At 54.5% G+C, this 15,000-nt stretch overlaps 1 protein-coding gene across 1 annotated transcript in view; it reads right to left on the minus strand.

The window, feature by feature from the left end:
- Positions 1-15,000, minus strand: part of LOC132808968 (adenylate cyclase type 5-like) — a gene marked incomplete at its 5' end in the record, with an annotated part of 23,080 nt that overhangs the window by 2,160 nt on the left and 5,920 nt on the right. Inside the window, 6 exons of the mRNA XM_060822362.1 lie at positions 1-1,507; positions 2,291-2,415; positions 4,661-4,865; positions 5,680-5,943; positions 9,414-9,546; positions 13,959-13,988. The exon at positions 1-1,507 is cut by the window's left edge and continues 2,160 nt beyond it. Of these exons, the coding sequence (XP_060678345.1) occupies positions 1,379-1,507; positions 2,291-2,415; positions 4,661-4,865; positions 5,680-5,943; positions 9,414-9,546; positions 13,959-13,988 (886 nt within the window). The remainder of the gene's footprint in view (positions 1,508-2,290; positions 2,416-4,660; positions 4,866-5,679; positions 5,944-9,413; positions 9,547-13,958; positions 13,989-15,000) is intronic.

Genomic DNA, 15,000 nt, shown 5'->3' on the forward strand with positions numbered 1-15,000 from the left:
AGAGACAGCGAGTGTGTGTGTGTGAGAGAGACGGCGAGTGTGTGTGAGAGAGACGGCGAGTGAGTGTGAGAGAGACGGCGAGTGAGTGTGAGAGAGACGGCGAGTGAATGTGAGAGAGACAGCGAGTGAGTGTGAGAGAGACAGCGAGTGAGTGTGAGAGAGACAGCGAGTGTGTGTGTGTGAGAGAGACGGCGAGTGTGTGTGAGAGAGACGGCGAGTGAGTGTGAGAGAGACGGCGAGTGAGTGTGAGAGAGACGGCGAGTGAATGTGAGAGAGACAGCGAGTGAGTGTGAGAGAGACAGCGAGTGAGTGTGAGAGAGACAGCGAGTGAGTGTGAGAGAGACAGCGAGTGAGTGTGTGTGAGAGACGGCGAGTGAGTGTGAGAGAGACGGCGAGTGAGTGTGAGAGAGACGGCGAGTGAGTGTGTGAGAGAGACAGCGAGTCAGTGTGTGAGAGACAGTGTGTGTGTGTGTGTGTGTGAGAGAGAGATTGTGTGTGTATGAGAAAGTGTGTGTGTGTGAGAGAGAGACAGTGAGTGTGCTTGAGAGAATGTGAGAGTGAGTGAGAGAGCTAAAGACTGTCAGAGAGTGTTGTGTGTGTGTGTGTGTGTGAGAGAGAGAGAGAGTGACGAGAGAGCACATAGGGAACAAAGCAGATGGGAGACAGCTTGACAGAACATGAGAGACTTAGGGAACAGACGGATGTAGAGAGACAGAGAGAGAGAGAATAACCAGGCAGAGTGAGTGTGTCCCAGCTCCAACACTGCGCCTCCCCCATCCACTGTACACCCTCAGCACCAGCCTCGCCCCTCCGTTCACACCCTCCGGGAGAGTGAGGCGGGAGTTGACCTCTTCCCACCTCCCCTGACCAACGCCCCGAAACACACACGGACCTCCCTCCCACACACACACCCCTGCCCCGGTCATCGCCACTGACCCATCATTGGTCAGTTCATCCCCCCCAACATGGAAAGCAGTGGGGTGGGGGGGTGACACCACAAACAAGGAGACAAATCCGTCTTCAGGGACCGGTGTCCCGCTGCGAGTTTGTCCGGCCCACAGGGTGGGGGAATGAGGGCCACGAGGTATCTTCTTCAGGAGAGTCCACTGTCTGTTCGCAGCCCACCTCAGGGTGGGGGGAGGCGGTGGGGGGGGCCGCATTCCTGGGGAGAGGGGGTTATATTCTCCGTTGGCGAAATCCCATCTGCACAGAGGTAGCGGGGTTCTAATTCTCTCTGGAACCTCTGTCGAATGGGAAGGGGGAGGGGGGAGGACGGAGGGAGGGTGTGTAAGCGTTCACCAGCGCGGACTGTCCCGCTCCGTCTTGCTCTCCCCCTTGCCCCCCGCCCCACCCCAGCAACGCTCCTGGTCGGCAGCTCCTAGCTGTTGGCCGGGCCCTGCATCAGGAAGTAGGTCATCATCTCGCCCTTCCCTTTGACCTTCACCAGACCGCGGCACTCCAGGAGATACCCTTTAGCAGTGAGGACCTGCTCCATGTCCCCCGTCACCTACAGCAGAGAGACACACAGAGAGAGAAACAGAGTCACCAAACCAGCCTCAACTCGCAGGGTCAGTGCTGAGGGAGTGGGTGCTGTGGGAGGGTCAGTGCTGAGGGAGTGGGTGCTGTGGGAGGGTCAGTGCTGAGGGAGTGGGTGCTGTGGGAGGGTCAGTGCTGAGGGAGTGGGTGCTGTGGGAGGGTCAGTGCCCTTGCCCCTCTCGCTATGGGAAGCAGACAGCCTGAAGTGTGGGTTACCTGCCGTTTCACACAGAGTGTCCCTTTGATCCTCCTCCCTGCGACGGGATCACTCCCACTGCTCTCACCCACCTTCCTGTTCATCATCACACTCACACACACTCACTCACACTCACACACACTCTCTCTCTCTCTCTCTCTCTCTCTCTCACATACACTCACTCAGACTCACTCACACATACACTCACACACACTCTCTCTCTCACACACACACAGACTCACACACTCTCACACACACACACTCTCTCTCTCTCACACACACACTCTCTCTCTCACACACACACTCACACACACACTCTCACACACACACTCACACACTCTCACACACACACTCTCTCTCTCACACACACTCTCACACACACACTCACACACACACTCTCTCTCTCTCTCACACACACACTCACTCACACACACACATCCCCTGCCTATTCCCCGGTGTATCTGCCCCACCCCCAGCCCTGTCCCCTGCTCCCTCGCCTCTAGGCCCCGTTCCCTCTCCCCTCCCTCCCCCACCCCATGGGCCTGCGTTGCGCGGTACCTGGATCTTGTCCGGGATCCCGGTGCTGTCCATGCGACTGGCCACGTTGACGGTGTTCCCCCAGATGTCGTACTGGGGTTTCCGGGCTCCGATCACCCCCGCCACCACCGGCCCAATGTTCAGTCCTGGGGAGGGGAGAGAGAGAGAGAGAGTGACACTGAATCATGGCCCCCAGGGACGCTGGGCTAACCTGACAGAGCACAGCCAGGTCCCAGACGCTGCCGGTGTTACACCTGCACCCACACCTTCCCCCCCCTACTCCCCTCACCTCCGACCAGCGCCCTCAAAGGAACCTTCCCCCCCACATCCCCACTCCCCTCACCTCCGTCCAGGGACCCCAAAGGAACCTTCCCCCCACACGCCCAACCCTCACCTCCGTCCAGGGACCCCAAAGGAACCTTCCACACCCAACCCTGCACTTCCTCACACCCCCGTGCGCTGTGTCCACTGCTCTCGGTGTGGCCTTATCTCCATCCAAGAGACCATAAGACGTAGGAGTGGAAGTAAGGGCCATTCGGCCCATCAAGTCCACTCCGCCATTCAATCATGGCTGATGGGCATTTCAACTCCACTTACCCGCATTCTCCCCGTAGCCCTTAATTCCTCGAGACAACAAGAATCTATCAATCTCTGCCTTGAAGACATTTAGCGTCCCGGCCTCCACTGCACTCCGCGGCAATGAATTCCACAGGCCCACCACTCTCTGGCTGAAGAAATGTCTCCGCATTTCTGTTCTGAATTGACCCCCTCTAATTCTAAGGCTGTGTCCACAGGTCCTAGTCTCCTCGCCTCACGGAAACAATTTGCTAGCGTCCACCCTTTCCAAGCCATGTCTTATCTTGTATGTCTCTCCTTAATCTTCTAAACTCCAATGAATACAATCCCAGGATCCTCAGACGTTCCTCATATGTTAGACCTACCATCCCAGGGATCATCCGTGTGAATCTCCGCTGGACACGCTCCGGTGCCAGTCTGTCCTTCCCGGACGCCAACTCACGGTACGTTTCAGGGAACGTCTCCGGGACACCCGCACCAACCGACCACACCGCCCCGCGGCCCAACATTTCAACTCCCCCCTCCCACTCCACCGAGGACATGGAGGTCCTGGGCCTCCTTCACCGCCGCTCCCTCACCACCAGACGCCTGGAGGGAGGACGCCTCATCTTCCACCTCGGAACACTCCAACCCCAGGGCATCAATGTGGGCTTCCTCATTTCCCCTTCCCCCACCTCACCCTCCCCAGCTCCAACCTTCTAGCTCAGCACCCTCCCCATGACCTGTCCCACCTCCCATCTCTCTTCAGGCCTATCCACTCCACCCTCCTTCCCTGACCTGTCCCCTTCATCCCCATCACCGTCCTATCACACTCTCAGCTATCTTCCCCCACGGCTCCCCCCTCCCCCACCTCATGCCTAATGAAGGGCTTTATCCCAAAACATCAACTCCTCGGCTCCTCGGATGCTGTCTGACCGAGCCCCACACAGTTTGGCTTGTTATGTGTGTGTGTGGGTGGGTGTGAGGGAGTGTGTGGGTGTGTGTGTGTGTGTGTGTGGGTGGGTCGGGGTGGGGGGAGGTGTGTGTGTGGGTCGGGGTGGGGGGGAGAGGTGTGTGTGTGTGTGTGTCTGTGGGGGGGGGGTCAGGGTGAGGAGGGTGTGTGTGTGTGTGTGTGTGTGTGTGTGTGTGTATGGGTGAGTGTGTGTGTGTGTGTGTATGGGTGTGTGTGTGTGTATGTGTATGGGTGGGTGTGAGGGAGTGTGTGTGTGTGTGTGTGTGTGTGTGTGTGTATGGGTGGGTGTGTGTGTGTGTGTGTGTGTGTATGGGTGGGTGTGAGGGAGTGTGTGTGTGTGTGTATGGGTGGGTGTGAGGGAGTGTGTGTGTGTGTATGGGTGGGTGTGAGGGAGTGTGTGTGTGTATGGGTGGGTGTGAGGGAGTGTGTGTGTGTGTGTGTATGGGTGGGTGTGAGGGAGTGTGTGTGTGTATGGGTGGGTGTGAGGGAGTGTGTGTGTGTATGGGTGGGTGTGAGGGAGTGTGTGTGTGTATGGGTGGGTGTGAGAGTGTGTGTGTGTGTATGGGTGGGTGTGAGTGTGTGTGTGTGTATGGGTGGGTGTGAGAGTGTGTGTGTGTGTATGGGTGGGTGTGAGAGTGTGTGTGTGTGTATGGGTGGGTGTGAGAGTGTGTGTGTGTGTATGGGTGGGTGTGAGGGTGTGTGTGTGTGTATGGGTGGGTGTGAGGGTGTGTGTGTGTGTGTATGGGTGGGTGTGAGGGAGTGTGTGTATGTATGGGTGGGTGTGAGGGAGTGTGAGTGTGTGTGTATGGGTGAGTGTGAGGGTGTGTGTGTGTGTTTATGTGAGAGTGTGTGAGTGCTCTCACCAATTTTCATCTGGAAGTTGTTGAAGGAGTGTTCGTTAATATACTTCATCTGCTCCATCAGCCGCGTGGCGTAGTCTGCCAGGGCCATGATGTGGGACTTGCCCAGCCTGTCGTAGGTGGAATCGTTGAGCCCAGATGCTGCCATGTAGGTGCTGCCAATAGTTTTAATCTTCTCCAACTGGTGGAACGGTTCCTCACTGATAATCTATCACAGTAAAGTAACCAGGGTCTCACTGCCAGGGTCATACAGACTGGCACTGTGTGCCACACTCACTCTCTCACACACACTCACACACACACACACACACACACAGCGTCCCCCTCCTCCCTGCACTGGAATGGAACATGCGCACGCACACACACACAACGTCCCCCTCCTCTCTGCACTGGAATGGAACACACACACACACACACACACACACACACACACACACTCACTCACATTCACTCTCACACACACAGCGTCCCCCTCCTCTCTGCACTGGAATAGAACACGCACATGCACAGCGTCCCCTTCCCCTCTGCACTGAAATGGAACACACTCTCACACACACACTCACACACTCTGTGTGTGTGTGTCTCTCTCTCTCTCACACACACACACTCACACACACTCTCACTCACACAAACCTACAAACCCACACACTCTCTCACACGCACAGCGTCCCCTTCCTCTCTGCACTGGAATGGAACACACACACTCTGTCTCTCTCTCTCTCTCACACTCACGCACACTCTTACAGCATCCCCTTCCTCTCTGCACTGGAATGTTACACACGCACACGCACACACACACACACTCTCTCGCACTCACACACACAGCATCCCCTTCCCCTCTGCACTGGAATGTTACTCACACACACACACACACACTCATACACTCACTCTCTCACTCTCTCTCTCTCTCACTCACTCTCTCACACACACACACTCTCCCTGTCTTTCTCTCTCCCACACTGACCCTCCCTCCCACACCAAGGGTGTAACCCCGGGGAGAGTGAAGTGAACGCTGTACCCACCTCGTCGAAGTCAGCGATGATCTCGTTGAGGAGCCGGAGACACTCCACCCCCTCGTTGTTTGCCTCCAGCTCCACGTAAAACTCGGAGAAGTTGCTGATGGAAGCGAACATGACGGCGACGCACTCACACGACTGGTAATACAGCTCATCGTTCCGGCGTTCACAGGCAAGGAAGTGAGCCGCCACGTCTTTCGGCAGGATGTTGTGGAGCAGGCGTCGGTTATACGCCTGGAGCTCCTCCATCTCCTCCTTCTCCTCCGTGGCCTATAATCGAGGAGCACACGCGCACACACGCAGAGACGCACACATACACGCAGAGACGCACACACGCAGAGACGCACACGCACACGCAGAGACGCACACACAGAGACACGCACACACAGGCAGAGACGCACACATACACGCAGAGACGCACGCACACACAGAGACACGCACACACAGGCAGAGACGCACAGGCAGAGATGCACGCACACGCAGAGACGCGCACACACGCAGAGACGCGCACACACACGCAGAGACGCGCACACACGCAGAGACGCGCGCACACGCAGAGACGCGCACACGCAGAGACACGCGCACACACGCAGAGACACGCAGAGACGCGCGCACAGAACCACACACACGCAGAGACGCACACACATGCAGAAACGCAAAGACACACACACACACAACCACACACCCGCAGAGACACGCACACACGCAGAGACGCACACACACAGAACCACACACACACAGAACCACACACACACACACACACACGCAGAGACGCACACACACACGCAGAGACGCCCACACACGCAGAGACATGCACACACAGAGACCCACAAACATGCAGACACACACATGCAGAGATGCACAAACATGCAGACACACATGGGCATACACACCGACATGGTGATACACACACAGACACACAAACATACACAGACACACATACGTGTAGACGCACACACACAGATACACACGCAGAGACACATACGTGCAGACACACACACATGAGCAAGCGCAGAGACACACAAACATGTACAGAGACACATGCACAAAGACAAAAACATTCAGACACGCGCAGACATACAAACACGCAGTGACACAAACATGTACAGACATGCGCATAGACAGAAATACACGCAAACTCACAGAGACATACAAACACACACACACACACACATGCACAGACACACCGAGACAGAGCAGTAACATGAGAATCCCTCTGCAGACACACGGGTAATTTCACACCCTCCTCCCTGACCCTGTAACCGTCCCCTACCCCGCCTCCCTGACCCTGTAACCGTCTCCTCCCCCTCTCCTCCCTGACCCTGTAACCGTCCCCTACCCCTCTCCTCCCTGACCCTGTAACTGTCCCCTACCCTGCCTCCCTGACCCTGTAACCGTCCCCTACCCCGCCTCCCTGACCCTGTAACCATCCCCTACCCCTCCTCCCTGACCCCATAACCATCTGCTCACCTTCAATCCTATCCACGCATCTTGTATGTTCATCTGATGAGGAGGTGCTGGTGTTGAACTGGGATGGACATGGTTAAAATTCACACAACACCAGGTTACAATCCTGTCGGACTCTAACTTGGTGCGTGATTTTTAGCAGAATTTTTACAGGTGGGCCGAAGGGCTGAGGGGTGGCAGATGGAGTTTAATTTAGATCAATGTGAGGGGCTGTGTTTTGGAAAGGCAAATCAGGGCAGGACTAAATGGTAAGGCCCTGGGGAGTGTTGGTGAACACAGAGATCTTGGAGTGCAGGGTCATAGCTCCTTGAAAGTGGAGTCGCAGGTGGATAGGATAGTGAAGGAGGGGTTTGGTATGCTTTCCTTTATTGGTCAGAGTATTGAGTACAGGAGTTGGGAGGGTCATGTTGCGGCTGTACAGGACATTGGTTAGGGGGCCCCTGTTGGAATATTGTGTGCAATTCTGGTCTCCTTCCTATCGGAAAGATGTTGTGAAACTTGAAAGGGTTCAGAAAAGATTTACAAGGATGTTGCCAGGGTTGGAGGATCTGAGCTACAGGGAGAGGCTGAACAGGCTGGGGCTGTTTTCCCTGGAGCGTCGGAGGCTGAGGGGTGACCTTATAGAGGTTTACAAAATTACGAGGGGCGTGGATAGGATAAATAGACAAGGTCTTTTCCCTGGGGTGGGGGAGTCCAGAACTAGGCGGCAGAGATTAGATGACATTAGATTCCCTAAAGTGTGGAAACAGGCCCTTCAGCCCAACAGGTCCTCACCGACCCTCTGAAGAGTAACGCGCCCAGACACATTGCCCTACCCAATATTTACCCCTGACTAATGCACCTATCACTATGGGCAATTTAGCACAGCCAAGCCCACCCTAACCTGTACATCCCTGGGCACTACGGGGACAATTTAGCACGGTCACTCCCACCCTAACCTGCACATCCCTGGACACTACGGGACAATTTAGCACGGCCAATCCACCCTAACCTGCACATCCCTGGGCACTACGGGGACAATTTAGCACGGCCAATCCCACCCTAACCTGCACATCCCTGGGCACTACGGGGACAATTTAGCACGGCCAATCCCACCCTAACCTGCACATCCCTGGGCACTACGGGACAATTTAGCACGGCCAATCCCACCCTAACCTGCACATCCCTGGACACTACGGGGACAATTTAGCACGGCCAATCCACCCTAACCTGCACATCCCTGGGCACTACGGGGACAATTTAGCACGGCCAATCCCACCCTAACCTGCACATCCCTGGACACTACGGGGACAATTTAGCACGGCCAATCCACCCTAACCTGCACATCCCTGGGCACTACGGGGGCAATTTAGCACGGCCAATCCCACCCTAACCTGCACATCCCTGGGCACTACGGGACAATTTAGCACGGCCGATCCCACCCTAACCTGCACATCCCTGGGCACTACGGGGACAATTTAGCACGGCCAATCCCACCCTAACCTGCACGTCCCTGGGCACTACGGGACAATTTAACATGGCCAATCCCACCCTAACCTGCACATCCCTGGGCACTACGGGACAATTTAGCACAGCCAATCCCACCCTAACCCGCACATCTTTGGACTGTGGGAGGATACTGGAGCACCCGGAGGAAACCCACGCAGACACGGGGAGAATGTGTAAACTCCACACAGACAGTCGCCCGAGGCTGGAATCGAACCCCTGCTGTGCTAACCACTGAGCCACAGTGTCACCCAGGTTCAGGCTGAGCGAGGACCCGAGGGGCAACGTTTTCCCCCAGAGGGTGGTGCATGTGTGGGAGGAGCTGCCAGAGGAAGTGGGTGGGGGCCGGTACAATGACAGCATTTAAAAGGTGGATGGGGGGACAGGAACAGGAAGGGTTTAGAGGGAGATGGGGCCAAGTGCTGGGGGAACGGGGACCGGATTAGGTTAGGATATATGGGCCAGCAAAATTGTGTCGGGCCGAAGGGTCTGTTTCCATGCTGTGGTGACCCTTATTGAGTATTCCCTCGGCCTGCTCCAAGGTTTTCCAGCCTCTCCCCGTAGCTCCTAACCTCCAATCCAGGCAGAATCCCGGGAGTCCTCTTCCAGCATTCTCTCTACGCCCCCCACCCAACTCCCCCTCTCCAACACCCTCCCCGTATAACGCAATCTCTTCGCATTATCCTTGACCCTTAGCTGAAAAGGCGATCTAATCACCGGCCCCGTATTCCCCTCCGGATCTCCCCGTGATGAATCAGTGCAGCGTTCCGGGATGGTTTTCCCATTACCTGGAGCTTCCAGAGGAAGTCGAGACGGGCTGTGGATTCCACCTGCTGGGCGTGGAGGTACAGGGCGATGACGAACACCATCAGAACCACCGGGGTCATGTATTTGAGCGGGACTCGGCTGCTCCCCTCCACACTGCGAGAGACCAAGGGGAGAGAGAAAGGGAGGGAGGGAGGAGACGTCACAAATCAGGGAGCAGTGTGTGATCGGGACAGGACACAGTGAGGAAAACAGGCCAGGAGGTGTAGGGAGCACAGGGAGAATGGGAAATGGGCACACACGTGGTTACAACACTCTCCCCGATACACTGAGACACTCCATTATAACACACACACTCCCTCTCTATCACTGTGTCACACTGACCCTCAGTAAAACTCCCCGTTATAACACACACACTCTCTGTCTCTCTGACACACTGACCCTCAGTGAGACTCCCCGTTATAACACACACTCTCTGTCTCTCTGACACACTGACCCTCAGTGAGACTCCCCGTTATAACACACACTCTCTGTCTCTCTGACACACTGACCCTCAGTGAGACTCCCCGTTATAACACACACTCTCTGTCTCTCTGACACACTGACCCTCAGTGAGACTCCCCGTTATAACACACACTCTCTGTCTCTCTGACACACTGACCCTCAGTGAGACTCCCCGTTATAACACACACTCTCTGTCTCTCTGACACACTGACCCTCAGTGAGACTCCCCGTTATAACACACACTCTCTGTCTCTCTGACACACTGACCCTCAGTGAGACTCCCCGTTATAACACACACTCTCTCTGTCTCTCTGACACACTGACCCTCAGTGAGACTCCCCGTTATAACACACACTCTCTGTCTCTCTGACACACTGACCCTCAGTGAGACTCCCCGTTATAACACACTCTCTGTCTCTCTGACACACTGACCCTCAGTGAGACTCCCCGTTATAACACACACTCTCTGTCTCTCTGACACACTGACCCTCAGTGAGACTCCCCGTTATAACACACACTCTCTGTCTCTCTGACACACTGACCCTCAGTGAGACTCCCCGTTATAACACACACTCTCTGTCTCTCTGACACACTGACCCTCAGTGAGACTCCCCGTTATAACACACACACTCTGTCTCTCTGACACACTGACCCTCAGTGAGACTCCCCGTTATAACACACACTCTCTGTCTCTCTGACACACTGACCCTCAGTGAGACTCCCCGTTATAACACACACTCTCTGTCTCTCTGACACACTGACCCTCAGTGAGACTCTCCGTTATAACACACACTCTCTGTCTCTCTGACACACTGACCCTCAGTGAGACTCCCCGTTATAACACACACACTCTGTCTCTCTGACACACTGACCCTCAGTGAGACTCCCCGTTATAACACACTCTCTCTGTCTCTCTGACACACTGACCCTCAGTGAGACTCCCCGTTATAACACACACTCTCTGTCTCTCTGACACACTGACCCTCAGTGAGACTCCCCGTTATAACACACACTCTCTGTCTCTCTGACACACTGACCCTCAGTGAGACTCCCCGTTATAACACACACTCTCTGTCTCTCTGACACACTGACCCTCAGTGAGACTCCCCGTTATAACACACACTCTCTGTCTCTCTGACACACTGACCCTCAGTGAGACTCTCCGTTATAACACACACTCTCTGTCTCTCTGACACACTGACCCTCAGTGAGACTCCCCGTTATAACACACACTCTCTGTCTCTCTGACACACTGACCCTCAGTGAGACTCTCCGTTATAACGCACACTCTCTGTCTCTCTGACACACTGACCCTCAGTGAGACTCTCCGTTATAACGCACACTCTCTGTCTCTCTGACACACTGACCCTCAGTGAGACTCCCCGTTATAACACACACTCTCTGTCTCTCTGACACACTGACCCTCAGTGAGACTCTCCGTTATAACACACACTCTCTGTCTCTCTGACACACTGACCCTCAGTGAGACTCCCCGTTATAACACACACTCTCTGTCTCTCTGACACACTGACCCTCAGTGAGACTCCCCGTTATAACACACACTCTCTGTCTCTCTGACACACTGACCCTCAGGGAGACTCTCCGTTATAACACACACTCTCTGTCTCTCTGACACACTGACCCTCAGTGAGACTCCCCGTTATAACACACACTCTCTGTCTCTCTGACACACTGACCCTCAGTGAGACTCCCCGTTATAACACACACTCTCTGTCTCTCTGACACACTGACCCTCAGGGAGACTCTCCGTTATAACACACACTCTCTGTCTCTCTGACACACTGACCCTCAGTGAGACTCACCGTTATAACACACACTCTCTGTCTCTCTGACACACTGACCCTCAGTGAGACTCCCCGTTATAACACACACTCTCTGTCTCTCTGACACACTGACCCTCAGTGAGACTCTCCGTTATAACACACACACTCTCTGTCTCTCTGACACACTGACCCTCAGTGAGACTCCCCGTTATAACACACACTCTCTGTCTCTCTCTGACACACTGACCCTCAGTGAGACTCCCCGTTATAACACACACTCTCTCTCTCTCTGACACACTGACCCTCAGTGAGACTCCCCGTTATAACACACACTCTCTGTCTCTCTGACACACTGACCCTCAGTGAGACTCCCCGTTATAACACACACACACTCTGTCTCTCTGACACACTGACCCTCAGTGAGACTCTCCGTTATAACACACACACACTCTGTCTCTCTGACACACTGACCCTCAGTGAGACTCCCCGTTATAACACACACTCTCTGTCTCTCTGACACACTGACCCTCAGTGAGACTCCCCGTTATAACACACACTCTCTGTCTCTCTGACACACTGACCCTCAGTGAGACTCCCCGTTATAACACACACTCTCTGTCTCTCTGACACACTGACCCTCAGTGAGACTCCCCGTTATAACACACACTCTCTGTCTCTCTGACACACTGACCCTCAGTGAGACTCCCCGTTATAACACACACTCTCTGTCTCTCTGACACACTGACCCTCAGTGAGACTCCCCGTTATAACACACACTCTCTGTCTCTCTGACACACTGACCCTCAGTGAGACTCCCCGTTATAACACACACTCTCTGTCTCTCTGACACACTGACCCTCAGTGAGACTCTCCGTTATAACACACTCTCTCTGTCTCTCTGACACACTGACCCTCAGTGAGACTCCCCGTTATAACACACACTCTCTGTCTCTCTGACACACTGACCCTCAGTGAGACTCTCCGTTATAACACACACTCTCTGTCTCTCTGACACACTGACCCTCAGTGAGACTCCCCGTTATAACACACACTCTCTGTCTCTCTGACACACTGACCCTCAGTGAGACTCTCCGTTATAACACACACTCTCTGTCTCTCTGACACACTGACCCTCAGTGAGACTCCCCGTTATAACACACACTCTCTGTCTCTCTGACACACTGACCCTCAGTGAGACTCCCCGTTATAACACACACTCTCTGTCTCTCTGACACACTGACCCTCAGTGAGACTCTCCGTTATAACGCACACTCTCTGTCTCTCTGACACACTGACCCTCAGTGAGACTCTCCGTTATAACGCACACTCTCTGTCTCTCTGACACACTGACCCTCAGTGAGACTCTCCGTTATAACGCACACTCTCTGTCTCTCTGACACACTGACCCTCAGTGAGACTCCCCGTTATAACACACACTCTCTGTCTCTCTGACACACTGACTCTCAGTGAGACTCTCCGTTATAACACACACTCTCTGTCTCTCTGACACACTGACCCTCAGTGAGACTCCCCGTTATAACACACACTCTCTGTCTCTCTGACACACTGACCCTCAGTGAGACTCCCCGTTATAACACACACTCTCTGTCTCTCTGACACACTGACCCTCAGGGAGACTCTCCGTTATAACACACACTCTCTGTCTCTCTGACACACTGACCCTCAGTGAGACTCCCCGTTATAACACACACTCTCTGTCTCTCTGACACACTGACCCTCAGTGAGACTCCCCGTTATAACACACACTCTCTGTCTCTCTGACACACTGACCCTCAGTGAGACTCCCCGTTATAACACACACTCTCTGTCTCTCTGACACACTGACCCTCAGTGAGACTCCCCGTTATAACACACACTCTCTGTCTCTCTGACACACTGACCCTCAGTGAGACTCCCCGTTATAACACACACTCTCTGTCTCTCTGACACACTGACCCTCAGTGAGACTCCCCGTTATAACACACACTCTCTGTCTCTCTGACACACTGACCCTCAGTGAGACTCCCCGTTATAACACACACTCTCTGTCTCTCTGACACACTGACCCTCAGTGAGACTCCCCGTTATAACACACACTCTCTGTCTCTCTGACACACTGACCCTCAGTGAGACTCTCCGTTATAACACACACTCTCTCTCTCTCTGACACACGGACCCTTGATGTTATGACAGATCTTGTTCCCCACCCACTGCACTCTTGCCCACATCGTCCCTGCCCACCTGAGAGGGTATGGAAGAGGTGATGTGACCAACACTTACCAAGGGACTGTGTCATTCATGGTGCTCATTCTGCAGGGTATAAGGAAAGAAAAGTTGTGTTAAACTTACTGAACCTGTATGTGTGTGAGAGAGAGAGAGTATGTGTGTGTGTCAGTGGGTGGGCGTCAGTGTGTGTGTGCGTGTGTGTCAGTGGGGGTGTGCGCGTGTGTGTCAGGGTGTGTGTGTCAGTGGGGGTGGGGGTGTGTGTCAGTGGGGGTGCGCGCGTGTGTGTCAGTGTGTGTGTGTCAGTGGGGGTGTGCGCGTGTGTGTCAGTGGGGGTGTGCGCGTGTGTGTCAGTGTGTGTGTGTGTCAGTTGGGGTACGCGCATGTGTGTCAGTGTGTGTGTGTCAGTGGGTGGGTGTGTGCGCGTGTGTCGGTGGATGTGTGTGTGTGTGCGCGCGTGTGTGTGCGCAAGTGTGTGTGTGTGTTTGTGTTGGTGGGTGTGTGTGTGTGTTTGTGTGTGTCGGTGGGGGGGTGTGTTTGTGTCGGTGTGTGTGTGCGCATGCGTGTGTCGGTGGGTGGGTGTGTTTGTGCATGTGTGTGTTTGTGCATGTGTGTGTGTCTGTGTGTGTGTGTGTGTGTCTGTGTGTTTGTGTGGGTGGGTGTGTGTGTGTGGGTGGGTGTGTTTGTGTGGGTGGGTGTGTGTGTGCACTTGTGTCGGTGGGTATGTGTGTTTGTGTGGGTGGGTGTGTGTGTTTGTGTGGGTGGGTGTGTGTGTGCACTTGTGTCGGTGGGTGTGTGTGTTTGTGTGGGTGGGTGGGTGTGTTTGTGTGGGTGGGTGTGTGTGTTTGTGTCGGTGGGTGGGTGTGTTTGTGTGGGTGGGTGTGTGTGTTTGTGTCGGTGGGTGTGTGTGTTTGTGTGTGTGTGTCTGTGTTTGTGTGGGTGGGTGTGTGTGTGTGTTTGTGTGGGTGTGTGTGTGTGTGTGTGCACTTGTGTCGGTGAGTGTGTGTTCTGAACGTGTGTGAGCTGAGTGGGATTTTCCTGTTCCCTGTGGGACAGGCTGGAGGATGGACAGCAGTAAAGAGAGAGAGAGAGAGAGTGA

Source organism: Hemiscyllium ocellatum (assembly GCF_020745735.1).
Source record: "Hemiscyllium ocellatum isolate sHemOce1 chromosome X unlocalized genomic scaffold, sHemOce1.pat.X.cur. SUPER_X_unloc_5, whole genome shotgun sequence".
Lineage (NCBI taxonomy): Eukaryota > Metazoa > Chordata > Chondrichthyes > Orectolobiformes > Hemiscylliidae > Hemiscyllium > Hemiscyllium ocellatum.